Genomic DNA, 19176 nt, shown 5'->3' with positions numbered 1-19176 from the left:
AAAAAAAAGAGTTCAATAGTTTGTAATGACAGTTGATGAGCAGTTCCTGGTCCATCCATAGAGTGAGTGCTTCTGTGGTGAGCGAGTTAATTGTTGCAGCAAAGCAAATCTTTTTTCCCCGTAAGAAGGTTATTGCCAAAAGATAAGGTGTTACAACCTTACCAGAACTTAAAGAGAATATATTTTTGCTCTCTTAGCTTTCATGGAAGAATCAGTGTAGTGTTCTCACTAAAATAACCAGCACATGAACCCTTGCACCACAAAAATCTGCCATTTATTAATTATTAATCAGCAAACTAAAAATAAGTGCATAAAATCATTTATTTTCCTCTGCTAATTTTAAAACAAACAAATGTTCTCATTCTTCTTGCAAACTAGGCAGCTATAGTAATTATAGTAACCTTTTTTTTTTTATATTTATTGCTTGTGTACAGTAATGCCTCTGAGCCTCCGGCATTTGTTTGGGTGCTGCTTGTTGCTGTTTCAGAATTGGATGAGAGGCTAAACGGCTTCCTCTGAAATCTGTGAGTTTTTGTGATGTTTTACAAGTATTTCAAGATGAGAACTATTAAAAATACACAGGGGTATCTTTGATATCATCTGTTTACTCACGCTGTCCTCAAAGATTTATTTGAAGTGTTGAAGTAAAATGTCCTTTGTCCCAAACTTGCAAACAATGTATAATTTTTTTAATTACTGGGGACATAGTACGATAGTATGTGGTTTATTTTCTATAACTTATCTGATAATAAAAACATTCTTGAGTAATGACAGAACTGTAAATTGCTATTAACCCAATTTTTTTTAACTACATAGTTTAGTTTTCTATTCATAGTTGTATAATAGTTTGTTTCCATTTACTTCTGCTGAACTGCTGTCCTCAAAATATAATTATTTTGCTGAACACCTGTCCTGAAAGTATAATTGTTCAGCTGAAAGTATAATTGTTTAGCTCACCCTTTTCAGTTAAAGTTAGCTATGGATAGATTTCTACTAGCGGAATATTCTTACAGAAAAACATCCATCCTCTTTGTTACGGTCCCAGCCTTGTTCTACAAAGTCTTTGGGAGAGGCACGTTCCCAGTTTAGACAGTTAAGTCTTTTGAGGATCAGACTCTGCTCCAGGCCTGGTATTTCATCACAGAAGTAGATGAAACTGGGATCAGGGCCTCTGCGTGTGGGCGCCTGTCATCCAGCAGTTTGTAAAACCTGCTGCAGGGTTGTGAAGTGATACTTGGTGACATATGGCCATATGTATGTGAGCCAGAGTGTATCTACACCTATGTGATAATTGCTGTTTTTGTTTTGACTCAGGAAACAAATGCCAGACACACCTAATGACAGGGTGTTTGTGCGTGCTGCTGGGTAGGAGCACACCTGGGGTGCTGGAGAAAGGCTTTGCATGCCTGGGTCCCCTTCATGCCAACCCTGCACGGCCAGGACATGGTGAGTGATTTTCTGGCTGCATCAAGCTGCAGCCCCGTCCCTTTGTCTATGGGAGCTCCTTCCCCCTGCGGATGCTTGCGGCTTGTTTTCTGTAGTGATGACATCATGCTGAGATGTAGAGGAGTACAAGTGTCTAATATTTCACAGGCTGCTTTGTCCTTGCAACACGGGCATCAGTGACACAGAAGCCTGTTGTGAAAAGGGGACTTCAGTGTAAAAATGTTGCACTGATGTTAAATAGTTATGGTCATTGTCTCACAGCTTGCTCTTTCAGGAGAGGTCTTTGGAATAAAAAACAAATCACAATATTTGATGTAAAGCTTTTCCTCTCCACATTTCAAGGGAAAACGTGTATTTAAAATTACAGCAGGTTGGCAAATTTATACCGTTAGCATCTTAGAAGATGCAGGCCCTCGTGCCCGCTGTAGCCCGTAAAACACCCATGGAAGGGTTTAGCGTGGTTGGTGCGTGCTAAGGCTGGGCGTGAGCGTGCACAGAGCACACAGCCGGGGACGGCCCGTCCCTGCCGGCTCCGGGGGCTATGGCTGGGCCCGGTGGCGGAGGGCCGTGCCGTGCCGGGTGGGACCGGCCGCCGCCGCCCCCCAGCGCCTTTTGAAAGTAACCAAAGTTTCCAAACCTTCCAGCAGGCGCCTTCTGGCGGCGCTGATTGGCCGAGCCGCACGCCGCACGTGACCGGCAGCCAATGGGGCGGCCGCGTCGGGCCGGGCCGGGGCGAGCCGTAGCTGCCGGCGCGGAGCTCCGCGGTCCTGCGGCGGCGGTGAGAGATCGGGGCTGCCCCGCGTCCCACGGCGGGCTGCGTCCCGGGGCTTCCCCTGCTGGCGGAGCGACCTTGCTGCCGGTAGGGTAGGGTGGTTTCGGTGCGGCGCAGCCCCTCCGTGTGTCCCGAGTCTTGCGGTGATAACCGGGGCAGGGTCGGGGAGGCAAGGGGAGACGGGGCTGGGACCCTCTCGCATCCTTCCTGGCGAACCTGAGTTGCCTTCTGGTTGTGGAGTTGCTCTGACGGTTGGTGGTGGGTAGGGGAGCGTGGGAACCGTGCCCGCCGGCTGAGCTCCCTCCCGCCCTGCTGCGTGCTCCGAATGGGAACGGGCAGCCCCAGCGCTGCGGGCCGTGCGTGGCTGGGAGCGTCAAGGTCAGGCATCGCGGGAGAGAAAACTTTGCGGAGTTGCCTTAGGCATCACTGTAAACTCGGAAGTGTTGGAGCTGGAACGGTGTCTGTAAAGATGAAGGCTTTGCTGAATTAAACCGTTTGATAGAGAAGATCCTGAGAAGATGGTAACTCTTTTCAGTGCTGGCTGTGGGATTCCGTAGTAATCCTGGCACTCCGATGACCTCTTCCTTTTCTTTCTCTCTTGTGGTGATTTTCTTTTGTAGTGCTTAAACAAAAGAAAATAGGCCCTTATGTTATAGGAAGACCCTTGCAAGAAGGGTCTTTTTAAGAAAAGTGTAATTTTTAAGAAAATGTAATTCTCATAGGATGGGAAAGCTACTTTCCAGGAGCAAAGAGGGGGTTTGTTTTGGTTTACAGTTAGGAAAAAAACCGTCTAATAGGAGCTTCATCTCTGCCGTGGATAATTTGGTAGTATTTATGGTACTGCTTTACTTTATTACAATATGAATTGCTCTGACTCAGACCATCAGGCATTGCTACAAAGGTAGGCCAACATGGTTCACCAAGCTAAAATGTTCTTTTGTTAAAAAAAAAAAAGAAAAGAAGTATTCAGTATGTAGGGTTGTTTTGAGTCTTTTATTCTAGGACTGAAACAGAATCTAAGTTGAGGTCTTCATGAATTTGGTAAACTCAGACTCTGATTCCCAAATTGAAGTCCCTTGAATAATTTTGTGTGTGACTTCTTAATATTTTTTTTTCCTTAAGAGTTTTGCAATTATGCTCTCACTTCTATGAAATCGTTTCCTGCAGCGTTTATGCTGAGGTATTTTTCTCATTGCAGAAGTCCATTCCCCACCCATAAACGCTTCCCCTTCCTGTATGATGTAGAGGTTTTGTAATGTCTGTGACCAGCACTGGTGTGCTGCTTGCGCGCAGCAAGTCTGGCCAGATGTCTTTTCTGGCTTCATGTGTAAGAAAACAACTAAGGTGCAGCCAGTGTGGGCCTGCTATAGACTGTGACTTTCCTTGGTTTTTTTCCACGTTTGCCAATGTTTAACAAAACATTGCTACAACCTCCTTTACCCCCCTCACCCTCCCCCCTTTTGTAGTGCGCCTAGACAATGAGAAGTTTGTTAATTGGTTTAATTAATTACTTTAAAGGCATTTTGCATACTGTCTCCAAGCTGTTAAAAATCAAGGGGAGAAGACAACAGCAAGAAAACCAAAAAGTCAAAGCCCTGCCCTTTCTGCTGGCAGTTTAGAATGATTTATGTGAGCGTTTTTTGATATTTTTTTTTTTCTAAAAACAAATTTCAGAAAATAAGAAAAGGCTTTACTACTTTGTCTAAAACTTGGAATTTTTCTTTTCAGTTTAACTTTGTATCTTGCCTCTTTGGTTATTTTGAAAATCCCTGTGAGCTAAGACATAGTGCGGGTGTACAGGGAACCTAATAGGTCTTCCTCATATGTTGTAGACACAAAGCATGTGCCTGTGCCATGGGGCAGTAGTGAAACAATCTCTGCCACGTTGTGACATTTCTGTGGAATAAGTATAGGTCCGCAGTCCTTCCATGTATTTGCAGTTTAACAATGAATTGTAAATTATAAGTTCTCTTTAGTAATGGCAACCATGAAACAGAACATACTCTTAACACATAATATCCTAGTGGGTCCATAATCTCATGTTTACAAAGACATACTTAGAAACCGAAAGGGACAGCATCTTTATGCTTCTGTGAAAGTTTTCAAGGTTCTGTAGAACTCTTAAAAGTCTTATGTCTCAGTTAGGGAAAATTCTTTTGTATGTGACGATGCAATCTTAAAAAATGCAAATTAGTACATTATTTTAGTCCTTCCAAAGTGCAGTGTAAAAACGCCAGTGAGAGCCAAATACGAGCATATTCAAGCTATTGAGGCCATGGGAACCATGTCCTTTGGTTCCAAAGGGTTGTTTGAAAGCTTTTGGGAGCAAGATACCTTGCAGTCCATCTTTACCTGGTCTGACTTTCTTTTGTTGACTGTTTGAACATGGATATGGGATTTATTATAATGCTTGTGTCAGAAGAATTCCTCTTTGGAGACTTCTGAAAAATTTGTGTAGCAAAATGAGGCATACCCTGGGTGGAATATCTGTTCTTGAAGAAATACAGAAAATTCCTGTTGGAGTGGTGAGAAATAACCATCCAAAGGAGACTCTGGCTTGCTGTTCTCTGAAGTGGTTTGACCACAGTAATGGATGCTGATTCTTCTTGGTTTCCCATTGCACCTGCATCACTTCGTGTATGACCCTCCCTCCCTGTCTCTCATCTGTAAAAGAGAATATTTTTTTTTCTTCACAAGTGTGCTGAAAGGACTGGTATGTGTGTACACAGTGTCTTGAGCATAAGGACATGCTCATTAACATCAAAGGCACTTTCAGTTCGCTTAAAAATAATAGTTAGACATGTTGTAAACTATCCTAAGTCAAGAATGTTAATTATGCTTGGTTGTGATTTTTCTTTTTAGTGGTCAAGGATACTATTTGGAAAATCACTCTTCCTTACTCACATTCCTTTTCCTCTCCTTTTTCCTAAGTGCATACTTCTGTAAATACATATAAAGAGCAGCAGCCTTGAGACTTCTTGCAGACATGTAGCTTTGTCAAATTAACATTTTGTGTCAAGAAACTGAATTATAAAAACTAAAGTCTAGTAACTTCCCCTCACCTGCCAGCTCCCCTTCTAAATAGTTGTGTAATTTCTGTGAGTGTGTAGCTGATGCTGTGCATTGAGGTGTGTGGGCACAGCCCACAGAGCTGTGACAGCTGCTTACTGTTTGCTCAGTAATATCCCGAAAGTTGCCTAGGCTGTGAAAAGGACTTGTGCTTTGCAGCATTGCTTGAGTATATAAGAATTGTGCTTTAGATCGCCAGACTACTGTTGTCTGTAGTAGAGCTAAGAACTACTTATGTTTGTCTCAGTAGAGTTACTGGAGAGGAAAGTCTCAACACAGATAATGAATATATTTTTTTCCATTGAGTTCAATAGATGTGCAGTGGCTGCACATTTTCTTTAGCTATGGCGATGCTGCTCAGGTCTACCGAGTATCGTAAATAAGAGGAGTAGAAGGCAGGACTGATATCTAAATGGTCTTTGAAGGCTTTGGCTATTTTTTTTTCTCTATTCCATCAGGAATACCTCTAGAAAATGTTTTGCTCCGTAGATCTGGAGCGGAAAGTTAGTAGAACTGTGTTTCCTCAGACATTAGATTTCAGCAATACAGCTTTCTCACAACTGCCACTGTCATGAATTGTTCCACTCCACCTTTATTTACTGTCCTTGATCTACTTGGGTTTCTATTAAATGGATAATGTCTACGTGGAATCTTTGCATCAACCAGGGCTGGACATGGGCAGGTTATCCAGGGGATTAGGTCTGATGTTTCTCCATTGTCAAGACTAACTCGTATAAAATGATATTTGCCAGTGACCTGTTTATTAGAGCGCATCATGCACATCAGAGGGCATTTATTTAATTGTGGTGTCTAAACACTTAAGTCTTCAAGTGGGAGGGACCAACTTAAGGCTCTTGATTCCCTTGTGGCTCTTTCATGTGTCCTTCCCATTTGGGACTATGTCCTGTGACTGGGTTTATGCTGGCACGGGGACAACTGGATGGTCTGGATTGCTCACTGGGTTGCTGCAATCTATCTGCATACCTTAGTCCACCCAGGTGGTATCCCACTAAAACCTATAAAATCCTCACTTCCCTGGGAATTTCTGGAGCTCTTTTCTCACATGGTTCTCTGAAGTATCCATATATATTGTGGCTCTCAGCCATATGGGGATTGTGATATTTCAGGTTTAAAGTCAGGTAGCTTTGTGTGTTAACTGAGGGAGAAATTTTTCATTTGTCCAGCAGTTATGTCCATAAAAAGCTTAGGTGTTCCTGGAAATGTTAACACAGGAGGTTAGTATCTTGAGTACCTTATCTGTGACACTCTGAAGTTTCTCTTCAATTTCATGGTAAGTGTCTTTAGGGTTGTTGAAATTGACCTTAATTGCACTGTCTTTGGAGCTGCAGTTGTGCCTGAGATGTGTTCTGTGTGTGTTGGCACAACTGCAGCTGAAGTTTGAGGTTTGGTGCTGTGTAGTTGGAGGGTGGGGAAGGTGCTCACTCCTGGGGATGTGGCATAAGCATGCAGCAGCCTTGGGAGAACTGTGGAAAGGGTCCTGATTACTCAGCAGTGATTCTTTCACATCTGTGTTATATCCAGCAGAGCCCTGTCGAGGCTGGTCTTCAGCTTGGTCTCCAGGCGTGCAGTAACTTTCTAGGAGGAGGGGTGCACTGCTCTGCCGCAAAAAGCACTGAGGTAGCCCAGTGCATTAATTCTTATGCTTGATCCTTTAATTTTCCAGGGGGATAAGACTGAACAGGAGTTTTAAACTTTGAGGACTCATCATGGAAGACTCCGAAGGACATCACTTCAGCTCAGTGGAAGAGGAAACCAGATACTGGAAAGAGTTGGCTATGAAATACAAGCAGTGGTGAGACAGTGGTTTCATTCCTCTGAGTTGTTCGATAGGGTGCATAACACTGCATGCAGACATAGATAGCACCATGTAGGGGAGTAAATTCAAGGCGGTTCAGCTATCTTGAGTGGTAGCAGTAGCAATGCTTCTGCATAAACTACAGCTGCCCAGAGTCCTTGATGCTTATTTGAGCAGTGCTGTTTTTTGTCCCTGCTCTGGTCTGAGTAGGACCCTGTGTGCTGAAATTGTGCCTCTGATTGCAGTCGGGGCAGCCCGGGTAAATGTAATTCTCTGCAGAACTTTGTTGGGGGTGGATGATCTGGGCTGTTACAGAGGTGATGGTGTGGTTCCCTCTTTATATTGCCATGTGGATCAAGGATGGTTTGGCAGATAGAGGAGGATCCCTGGCTGAGAATTAACATACTTTGCTCTTCCCTTTAGCTTGATAGGTTGCTCTAAACGCAGTAAAGGGTTGAAAAAAAATTCAAACTTTTCAGATGCTGATATCAGTGAATCCTTTCGTAGACCAGGTGTTCAGACCTTTCAGCACTGCTTATTTAGTGTGCTGGAGGATTATTTCAATAGAATCGTTTATAAGAACATCTTTCCTTCCATCTTTCTCTCTTTTCCTCATTTTTTATTGCTAATCAAAAATGGCTTTGTTCATATTTCTAAATAAATAATTGAATTGAATAACAGATTAAGTATGCAGATAGCAGTGGACAGTGTATAAGCTAAAGAGGCTTCACATGTCCTCAACAACTACAGTGTGAAGACAGACTTTGGGATTTTTCTATTTGTTTGGGCTTTTTTTATTTGTTTACTAGTTTGCTATGGAGTGGCTTTCCATGCTTGATGGAGAAACATTTGCATATGGTCCTCTCTTCCTGTTGAATATGTATGTTGGAGAAGGTCATAGAGCCTTCTATGTTAAAGGGCAGTATTTTTTTTTTTTTACCTTGAGTGTACAAGAGATTGTTTTTTTCTTTGTTCATTATGATGAGTTCTGTTGCTGGAATTGCTCTCTAGTGCTGAGAATACGCAGGAGGAATTGCGTGAATTCCAAGAAGGGAGTCGAGAGTATGAAGCTGAACTGGAGACGCAGCTGCAGCAAACAGAGTCCAGAAACAGAGACCTTCTGTCTGAAAACAATCGTCTGCGAATGGAACTGGAGTCAGTTAAGGTAAGAGTTGGTGATGTATACACTATCTGTACATCTTAAGTGCAAAGGTGAATGAGACAGGCATGTGCAGATTCAGCTTGCTGTGTGGACAGGGACCTTTTGCATTACAAAGAAATTGAACAGAAAACTGCCAAAAAGGAAGTCTTGAAAAATTAAGAAATGCCAATCTGTTGTCTGCTTTGAGGGTGCTGGATACCTTGGTAATGTTCCTGAATCCCTGTTTGCAGATTCTGGCTATGTGTCAGGATAGATTTGAGACTGGAGAAAACTGTTTGCAGTAGAGTGGAGAGTAAACATGAATGTAACAGAACTGCTGTTCTATTCCTTCTTCCATCTATTTAGTGCTTTTCTTCACAGCTTTCTTGCTGTCTGCATTGTGCAGAAGCAGATAATATTGCAGAACAATCAAAATACAAACATTCCAACTGTATTCTTGCATTACATAAGAAAACTCAGTAGTTTTAACCCCTTTTTACATAGTTGTGTGTTTATTGTCTGGCATTTCAGATACGCAGGGAAGCAGCAGCCAGTGGGTAACACAGAGAACGGAGAGGCATAAAACATTTTCAGTCCTGGTTTTCTTACTGAATCTATCTGTACTTGAAAGAATAATTTGTCCTCTTTGCTCTTGGTTAGCCTTCTGTGAAACTAAGAACCAGTTGAAAAGCATTAACTTCCATAATTATAAAACTTAAAGGATATGAACTTACTGAGATGGAACTTCTTACCAGAGTGACTTAAGAAATAATGAAGCTATCTATGCCTTGTTTCAGTCTCATTAAAGATGCTGCTAGTACACTATGCTGGTTGACAGGTTTAGGAAATACTGGTAGGTTTTCTTAAACTTGAAAAAAAATTGTCACTGAAATTGGTATGCCTTTTTAAAGTTTGATCATGTTGGCCTTTTACTTAAAGGTGAGGTATAGCCACCCAAGAAACACTACACTGTATTTTGTAGGGCTAGGTCAATATCTGTGGAAGCAGAGACTAATTTAATTGCACTTTTACTCAATTGGATGCCATAATGAGTTAATGGGAGTGAAGGTATTGGTATAAATTAATCCAGGTTTGCAATGCCTTCTGTCTAAACCGTTCTTGAAAGTACTGTCTGAAAGAAATACTCTTCCATTACAGGCAGATGTCCTATCCCTCTAGCACCAACTTAGTGATTCTGCTCCCCCCCCAGCTTTTTGATGGCAAAACCTCCAAGACTTGTTTCTTTGTGTTATGTTGTACTGATCTCTGTTCTTGTTGTATTAGTGCCTTAGTGGTGTTAAATCCTCTGCATGTTGTATGCAGTATTGGTCTACTGTTCCATGTAGTCACATAAACGCCTGGAAGCTGATGCGTTTGGGGAGAAGCCATGAGTTTGACAATAAAACCCCCTGCAGTTCATTTAATTGAGGAGGATGTGGATTTTTTCTTTCTCTAGAGGAGTTAGGATGAGAGAAGGGGACAATGAACCAGCCAAAGCAGTTAAGAATGAAAATAATAAGAAACAACATAGAACCTCAAAAAGTGGAGGGTAAACATATTTTAGAAAATCTTGAATTATTCTTCACACTAGATAACTTTATTAAAATGTATTCTGCTTGAAACAAACATTTTAACAATTGGCTATTCATGCAGCCTGAAAACTGCAGTAGCAGCCTGCAGTGAAGGAACAGAGACTCCATTGATGGCCAGATCAGCTGATAGTTTATTACAATTGGTTGAAAACAACGACTCAAACCTTGCAGTTCTGGTCTTTTATCTGAATCAATTCAAGAGCAAAGCATTAAACTTGTGAAACTATTGAGCAGCAGTGTTAACTGAGCACATCAAGGGTTGGTGTCTGCATCTGGGTCAACACTAATGAACTTTGCCAGGCCCACACAACTTGTGGCTTTGACCTTACTGGTGTAGTGTGCGTGCTTGCTCTCCCCTCAGAAACCAGAGTTCACACTACCTAAAAATAAATGGAAATAATTCTTTGGAGAGTTTGTATAGGGAGTTGTGAAAAGCTAGTTGAAAGTAATCTGCCTCTTCCAGCTTGGGGGCTCTTAAATTCAGCAAGTAACTATGCTTCAGAGATCCAGAATTATAGCAGTGTCACCACACTGTAATTGAATAAGGATTTCTTAATTAAGAATGGGTATCTCTCTTCCTCCTCCTTGTCTATGCATTTCATGTGCTAAAATAGCTGTCTTCAAATTATCAGTCATGCTAGTCTACATGCCATGGTTTTCAAATTCCAGTGCATGGATTTGTTTTCAGTGACTTTAAGTGTGTTGTACTTAAATTCTGGATTGAGAAAGCACTTCAGGAATGCTACTTATACAGTAACCTTGGAGTTTCAAAAAAATCTCTGGCATGTTGAAGTGATCTGATAGCAAGGTGGTGGAGTATAAAGTGTTGCAGTAGACAGTGCTGTGAAGCTTTCCCTGTCGCATGATGTGTTGCTAACTCTGCATATAGTGGCAATAGCAGGAGAGATATTTGGTGGAGAAGGTAAACCTTCCTCCCTGCCTGTGCCTCTCTTAAGTCTACCCTCATGTACATGCTGTAAAGGGAGACAGCTCTTTTTAGGTTCACATCCAAAGCTTGTTGCGTAACTGCACCAGAAATGTTCTGTGATCTAGAACTCTGAACCTGCTTTGGGCTAATAAAACCACAGAGGTAGTGGAGAGTCCTGCTGGTTCCAGAGCAGTATGTAACAGTGTCACACTTGGATAGATTATTTTTTTTCTTGTTTTTTGGGCTACTAAGTACTTTTATTTTTTTTTTAACTAGAGTTGAAAATTAGTGTCTTCTCTTGCATCCTGCTTTGGATTTTGCTAAAGCTCTTGGGGTTCAGAGATTATGTTGAGTCTTGCTGTCTGGGAGAGCAAGGAGTGGCCTTATGTTGTGGAGGCTGGGAACTGCCCCCAGCACCATTGTTTGATAAGGAGTGACAGGATGAGCTGTCTGCTGGCAGCCCAAAAGTATGTGAGCAATTGGCTTTGTTGACATTTTATCATATGTAAGGTGATGTTTCTCAAAAAAACTTCACAGCCTCTGCCTTTGAAGGGGCTCAGACAATGCCACAGAAAGAGAATGTGCATTGCCAAGTCCCTGATGTGCTGTTTGATTTGCCTTTGATTAGGAAAAGATTGAAATGCAGCATTCGGAAGGATACAGGCAAATCTCTGCTCTGGAAGATGACTTGGCACAGACAAAAGCTATTAAAGATCAACTTCAGAAATACATTCGAGAACTTGAGCAAGCAAATGATGACTTGGAAAGAGCAAAAAGGTGACCCACATTCTATGTTTTCTTTTTCTACCTCTGATCTGTCCTCTGAATGCGGTGTCACTGAGCTGTTTGTGATGCCGTGCTTGTTAGCACTGCCTTTCTGAACTAATCACTTAGGTGATGATTGTGGTGAGGAGTTTTGTGGCAGATAGGAAATGCAATATTTTTTTCCTTTCCACTCCTCCCAATGCTTGCTTTTGTATCTTACAAGCTAAAATAAAAAATAATCAAGCAAACCAAATGAAAAAGCAACATTATCCCTTTTCATGTGAGAGAGGGAGTTCCTCTATGTGTTTGAACAATCTGGTAGTGACACCTTGTGCACTCTTTTTCAGAGCTACTATAATGTCTCTGGAGGATTTTGAACAGCGTTTAAACCAGGCTATTGAAAGAAATGCTTTTCTGGAGAGTGAGCTGGATGAGAAAGAAAACCTTCTGGAGTCTGTGCAGCGCCTGAAAGATGAAGCTAGAGGTTAGACAGAAATTACTTTTATCTTTACCTTTCTCCTCTCCTGGCATGTAGCTGTTCAGTCCTCTCCATACATCTTAGAGCTTGGCTTTTAAGTTTGCATCTTTTAAATCTGCTATCTGAAATGTAGAAGTAAATGAGGAAGCCTCAAGACTGTTCCCCCTTACTGCTTGAACTCCTGAGCTTGTTCCAGATCAGCTCACAGAAGCAAAAATCTGTTCCAGGCGTCTCCTAATCTGTGGTGATGCTTCAGTGCCTTAGGGAGTTAAGAAAAGTCAGTTCAGCTGGGCATGTGCTGGTTGGCTTCCTGTTAGCCATGAAGGTCAGCTTTAATAACCATTAATGTTAGAGTTTCCTGGCCTGTGAAAAGTGGAGTCAATAAAGCACTAATGGGGCAGTAAAACAGGAGGGTTGTGACTGACTTCTAATTACCTTTGAATAGCCTTATGTGTTAGCTTCTTGATATCTGTCAATAACGATGGGTGAGAAGAGAGAGATCATGGAGCTGGAAAATGCCTTCTATTTTCAGATCTACTCAGATCCTGTGCCCTTGAGTGGTTTCCATAAACTACAGCCAGGCTGTCGTGGGACAGAAGTGCTCTATCCCTTGGTTAGATAATGGTGTGGCTTCCACCTGGCCTCAGCTCAGGTTTCCTTCATATGGAAACCAGGGTAGAAGAGAAAAGGTACAATAGGTAGGATCTGAACCTGGCAGGGAGCTGTTATGTGGCCAAGGTGTGCCAAGCTGCCTAGCCTCAGTCTTAATGTGCCTCTGCTTACTTGCCTGTAACATTTGGAAAGGAGTTAATTCCCTGCTCCAAAAGAAGCTGTGTGAAAAGGGTATGAAAATTAAAGCCAGATAATAGCAACTGAACTAACAGCAGAACGTGCCTTGAGCCACAATACTAGAAAAGCCTTTAGTGATCTTCCAGATTTTGAACGTATGGCTGGAGTAATCTTTACAAGGATAAGTGACTTGACTTCACCTCCACAAGGGCAACAATCTTTGAGCAAGACAAACTTTCTCACCTGTTTTTTATCTTGGTGGATATGTACTCCAAAGGCTTGCTTTGTGTTGCTTCCTTCATAGATCTACGGCAAGAGCTTGCAGTGCAGCAGAAACAGGAGAAACCCAAAACACAGATGCGAACTACCATGGAAACAGAAAGAACAGACACTGCAGTTCAAGCATCCTTATCTGTGCCTTCAACTCCCTCGGTGCACCGGGCACCCAACATCAACATACCCACCCCTGCGACGTTTAGGAGAGGTGAGTGACAGGGAACCAGCAGAGAAATACCATTTGATGCTCTTGTTCTTACTATAGTTTCTGGCTAAAGAAGGAATGAGAAGAAGGGAGCAGAGTTGAGTGTTTCAGTTAGATACACCCAAATCCAGCCACCATGGTCTCAGTATTCACAGACTCTGATTTTGGGGTTTATTCATAGGCTGTTTGTTTCCATTTGATTTGAGACCTTATTGCTCTCTACCACTACCTGAAAGGAGGTTGTAGAGAGGTAGGGGTCCATCTCTTCTCCCAAGTAACAGGTGATAGGACAAGAGGAAACAGCCTCAAGTTGTGCAGGGGAGGTTTGGACTGGATATTAGGAAAAATTTTTGCACTGAAAGGGTTATTAAGCATTGGAACAGGCTGCCCAGGGAAGTGGTTGAGGCACCATCCCTGGAGGTATTTAAAAGACGGGTAGACATAGTGCTTAGAGATATGGTTTAGTGATGGTTTTTGTCAGAGTTAGGTTGATGGTTGGACTTGATCTGAAAGGTCCCTTCCAACCTAGGCGATTCTATGATTCTATGAGTTGTCCAGTAATAATAATTGTGAGCTGTTTGGACTATAGTATTACTTTGCAGCTGTCCCAGACATGTTGGGCTAAATTAGGGGAAGGACTTTAAAAACTTCAGTGTGATCTTTAACGTCACACTCATGTTATTTGAGTTGGCTTCTCTGTGAGAGTAGGTGCTCTTTGAGAGGGACTTTCTTTTTACTCTGGAACAGCAGGACACTGACAAGTCATCCTAGCTGTCTGTACTAAATGAATATTTCTCTGCTTTCATGTCAATATCAGTTACTTATTTTTTGTGAGCACTGATTATTTCAATATTTCAAACTTCTAACACTAACTCTTCTATCTTCTTCAGTCTTAAAGCAAGAAATTTGTGTAACTGTTCATGTGTATGCAGAAGTGCAGGGAATTGTACTGTCACATTCTGATGATTTGAAATTATATCTCTGAGCACTAACAAAGTTTGATTGTGGGCTTCAGTATGCTTAACCTAAAATGATGTTTTGTGCAGAGGAATTAATGCTTCTGTAAAAGTGAGAGGATTTGGATATCTGTAGTGAAATGAGAGATAATAGTCCTCTTTGAAGACACATCCCTCTGGTCCCACTGCAGCAACAGCAGAGTAGGTTGGTAGAAAAAGTATCTAGAAACCCAAGCTATAGCACATTTAGAGACTTTAGCTTAGGATAGCGTAACTTGAGCTGTCTCAGGGAGACAGTGCTTTGTATTCCTAATGGATATGAAAGACCTGGAAGTGAGATACAAAAAGGTGAAGATATTGATGTTTCCTCTGCTCTGTGCGTCAGGCTGTTTTCTGACTTCGTTTCAAGTGTTTTGTGTATGTGTTTTGGTTTGGTTTTTTTTTGTTTTGGTTTTTTTTTTTTTTTTCCAAATGAGTAATGTATCCTCCTTTAATCTGTCCTGCAGGTCTTGAGGACAGTTATGGTGCAACCCCTCTCACACCTGCTGCAAGAATATCTGCACTTAACATCGTGGGAGACTTGCTGCGAAAAGTGGGGGTGAGTGATTACCTGCTAGCCAATTTTCTTGGAAAGGTAGAGCTGTCTGTAACTGCAGCCAGCACTATTTGCTGCTCAGGGGTGACTGGAAGGAGTATCTTGCTCCCAGATTAGCTAAGTGTGGCCTTGTAATTTGGTCTGGACTCTGTACGTTTCTGACCAATGCCCAAATAAAGATGGACCCCGCTCTGCTTCTCTAAGATCTTATCCACATGTGCACAAGAACTTCCTCTACAAGTTTCTGAAACCACATGTGCAGAAAGAATAAATGGGCGTGAGTAAACTTAGAAGGGATCTCCTCACATGAAAGGCGGAGAAGAAAGCAGGCTGGTGCCTGCTATCCAGAGGGTTTCTGGTGAAGTTTGCCTTAAGAGTCCAGTAGTATTTTGAGCAAGGCCTAATGTCATGTTAAGCTTTAGCTTGACATTTAAGGTAGTGCTGATGCTGGAAAGGTTATCCCGTGGCTTCCTTCTGTTTTCTCCCTTATGCCTTAGTGCTGTGTTGGCACGAGCATTTGCATGACTTTTGATTTGACTGAGCTGCAGAACCGACACAGCTGAAGAGTAACCCAGCAAACAAAGGTGGAGTGATCTAGGATGGGAACATGTGGTAGGGAATAGAGTATCTGTGGCTCAGTTCCCTCAGGTGTACCACCTGGTACATACAACCTAATATGTGTCTAGGGAAGAGACAACTCAAATGAACATTTAATAATCTAAAAAGTGGTGCCTTTAAGAAAGATGTCAAAATCTCCCTAAGGAAGGTGAAGATTTTGTGTTCCTACTGGTGCACAGCATCAACTTCTTAACCTCCCCTACAAAAACAGAGATTCAGCTTTAGAGAGATGACTGGCTTCATGTCTTCAAAAATTCAGAACTCATGTGGCACTGGGATCTAACAGGTTCCTCTACTAGAGAACTCATTCTACAAGAAACAAACAAACAAAAAAAACCCCACCAAACACTCTTAATGCCATTTTGGTGTGCCACAATGCCATCTTGTGAAAGAGAAGGGTGACACTTGCCTTGTCTGTGTTTACATTAGGCTTTGGAGTCCAAACTTGCATCTTGCCGTAACTTTGTGTATGACCAGTCTCCAAACAGAACCACGGTGTCCATGTACATGAACAGAGATGTCCTTGAAACACGCCTGAGTCCTCATCAGTCTCTGTGTGATACAGGGTGAGTGCTGTTCTCTGCTGTTGTGTCATAGTGAGAACTGTTAGTGTTAGAACTTAGTGACTGGTACTGTTCTGTTTAGTATTAAATCTTTGTTTTGGTAGAGACGGATTTGTTTTCAAAAGATACGAAATTTAGTTATTTAGGATTGTGATTTGAATGTTTCAGCTCGGTTTAAAATTTGGAACCACAAGCTGATGAAATTCAAAGACTAGCTGGAATCAAGTTTTGCAAACAACAAATTCAAAGCAAATGCGATCCATGTATTTTATTAGAAACCTGGTGTTTAAATGGGATGAAGTACATCAGAGGAGCTATTGTTTATTGGCTCAATTTGTTTTATGCTTTATGTTCTTGCACAAGTGGTGTCTCAGAACGATTATGGCACATAAGGGGCTTCCCTTATCACAGTTAAGATTGTCATTTATGGGAGAGCTGGAAAAAAGGCGAATAATGGGTTCACTCAATTGGAATGTTTTACAGTTGCTAAGAGATGTTTCTGAGGAGCAGCTGACAGGAAGTTACCTGACTCAACTTACAGATTTGTCTGAACACTTGAACTGGTTGTCTTTTTTAAACAAATGAATAAAAATCAGCAAGGTTATAGCAAATTGCAGTTCAGCGTCTGCTAAAACCCTGCTGATCCCATATTGCACACTGTTCAGATTCTCTGTAAATTAAGTGCCTATAGTAAAGAGTGTTCCAGATTTAATTACTCAGCTGGACCCTTGCACTGGGAATACTTGTTTGTCCTGTTACCCAGTGCCTAGAGTCCTTGTATGGAAGCAGTGCCCCACATCGTGCTTGTTATCCCAAGGGAAGAGACCTCATGAAAGCTCCTATAAGAAAGCCTCGAGGGCCATACATTTACGTATCCACACAGCTGACTATACATCTACAGCTGTAATGCTAGAACTGAAATTCCAACACCTGTAAAAGATAGCTTCTCCCTACTCAGAGGGAAACGGAGCTCTGTGTTACACTGGAAACTCAGCCCAGTTAAGTAATGGGCTCACTTAGTGCTCAGAATGATATTCTTTTATCTGTTGAATTTTTCAAGCTGAGTGGTATACTCTGGAAGTGACCAGTTACTCTGAAGATGGTAAAACTAAGTAAGAAATGCACTAACTTCTATTTTGTATTTGCAGGTTAGTGAAACGCCTGGAGTTTGGAACACGGCCTTCAAATATTCCGGGACCAATGAGCCATCCCTCGCAAAGTGTTGTCAAGATGCTGCTATGAAAAGCCTGGCTGGCTTTGGAAAAGAAAAAAAAAAATTTTTTTAAACTTTAGTTTTAAAGACAATATCAATGACCAATCAGGCAGCAGGCTCAGGGTAGGTGAGAAATGAACAAGAAGCTGCAATTGGCAATGGCCTCCTGTGTCCTTGCCCAGTCTGTCCTCTGGACCGAGTTCTGTGGGTAGCCTGATAAAGCACTGCTGCCTAGCAGTGCAGGACTTAAAATTGCTTCCTACATCAGGTGCTGTAAGTAGCTCCTTGAAAGTTTCTTCTTTTGACACTGCCGGTCAAAGCCATTGTCCCTCTACCTACAACAGAGAAAATATTCCCTATGCAGCTCCTCAGGCTTCGTCTTTTGGTGTTAATACAGCACCATGGTGTTCTGGCTTAAATTCTGGTTGTGCTGGCATTCTGTCATAGGTGGTGTGTGCTGCAGCTGCCTGAATTAGAGGAGTGTTTTTATGTGGAGAGAGGTGTATTCTGCAGGGAAGCTGCTCAGCTCTTTGTGGGATGGTTGCTGGTCAGAATCTTGCTACACCAAAATCTGCCTCTCTAGTGGTAAGGTGGTTTTGTAAGCAATGATTTGCCATTAAGAACAGGTCATGGTTAAAGGTGAGGAATGGTTAGTGCTTAGAGTACTCGGGAGATCCCAGAGCTAACAACAAGGTAGGACACTTTGGACTGGCTTAGCATAGAGACATCTTTTCTTGCCATGTTGTGGCCTATAAAGCCTGGCTGTTGTAGGAAGCAAGAGACAGGTCCCAGTTCTAACATTGTAATAGGTGGGTTTTACTAATTTCCAAATCTCCCTTTAATAATGTGCCTTGGGTATTAGTGATATTTTCTTGTTTTATTTTTTTCTATGAGAATATATGCTTTCAGCTGTTACTAATTTAGAAGTGGGGTTTTAACTTGAGAAGTCCTTTATGCTAGGTAAGTGTATATGAGTAGAGAATTATTTTTAAATCTTTTTTTTCCCCTATAGAATATTACTGCATTTTGGTTTGTTTTTTAAATGGAGTAGGTTCACTCACACTGTTAATGTACCTTATGGAAGCCTGTACTTGCAAAAATAATCATGACTTTTTATGGGTTTTTGCAGGAGGTGGGGTAGGGAGAGCTTACTTGACAAAAGAATGCATAAATGGGTTTGGTTTGTGGTTTTTTTTTTTGTAGTGTGGGTTGTTTCTTGGGGTTTTTTTTGGGGGGAGGGGGTTTTTGTTTTGGTTTGGTTTTTTTAGAAAATGCTGTGAAAACAGCCACTAATGCATCTATTTCTCTGGAATAGGAAATAACCACAGATCATTCCCATTATTCAGGCCATCTACAAAGTTGGCTTAACTGGGGAGCAGAATAAAGCTTATTTTGAATGCTAGTTGTTGATTCATTTTGAGTTTTATTGTGAGTTGTCACTGCGGTTTATGCGCAGATGTTTGCTACCAGTTTCTCATCTGTTCCTGATCAATGAAGCTGAAAGAGACATTGTTTGTGTTGCTGAATCATGTGCAAAGATTTTCCTACATCTTTCTTCTCATGGTTTCCTACCCTAAGGAATGTAAATATTGCCATAGCTAAAGATGCCTCTGGGATTTACAGTGCTTAGTATTGACATTGCTCTGTCTTGAAATCTTGAACTCTGGCATTTTTTACATGATTTTTGTCCTCTCCTCTCACACAGGGAGTTGACACTCTTTCCTTACCCATGAGGAGCAGAAGCGTGTGGGCCACTTTGTTAGTTGTGCTGACACATGGACTATGGTTCAGTGGACTGTGTAGCCTGGAGGGATCAGTCAAGACAATTTCCGTTTTCCTTATCCTGACAGAATTTGCCTGCTTGGTGAGCAAGTTGGCTTGCAGTCAGACTGAGACACAGCATCGAGATAAGGTAGATAGTTGGAAAATTGTGGCCATGCTAGTATTATATATT

At 41.9% G+C, this 19176-nt stretch overlaps 1 protein-coding gene across 3 annotated transcripts; it reads left to right on the top strand.

Annotated features, from left to right (window-relative positions):
* The first annotated feature begins 1383 nt into the window (after positions 1 to 1383).
* On the top strand, positions 1384 to 18624 carry NDE1 (nudE neurodevelopment protein 1). Of its 3 annotated transcripts, none has more exons than XM_054210704.1 (9): positions 1384 to 1446; positions 6972 to 7100; positions 8115 to 8268; positions 11393 to 11541; positions 11877 to 12013; positions 13101 to 13280; positions 14740 to 14831; positions 15876 to 16012; positions 17158 to 18624. In XM_054210704.1, the coding sequence occupies exons 2-9, from the start codon at positions 7015 to 7017 to the stop codon at positions 17249 to 17251; spliced, it is 1029 nt and encodes a 342-aa protein (XP_054066679.1). In that variant the 5' UTR covers positions 1384 to 1446; positions 6972 to 7014; the 3' UTR covers positions 17252 to 18624. The 3 variants fall into 3 exon arrangements, with proteins under 3 accessions (XP_054066679.1, XP_054066678.1, XP_054066680.1); XM_054210703.1 differs by lacking the exon at positions 1384 to 1446 and adding an exon at positions 2169 to 2305; XM_054210705.1 differs by lacking the exon at positions 1384 to 1446 and adding an exon at positions 6670 to 6690.
* The last annotated feature ends 552 nt before the right edge of the window (positions 18625 to 19176 follow it).

The sequence above is a fragment of the Rissa tridactyla genome, chromosome 8 (assembly GCF_028500815.1).
Source record: "Rissa tridactyla isolate bRisTri1 chromosome 8, bRisTri1.patW.cur.20221130, whole genome shotgun sequence".
NCBI lineage: Eukaryota > Metazoa > Chordata > Aves > Charadriiformes > Laridae > Rissa > Rissa tridactyla.
This window is presented reverse-complemented; position numbering and strand designations above follow the sequence as displayed.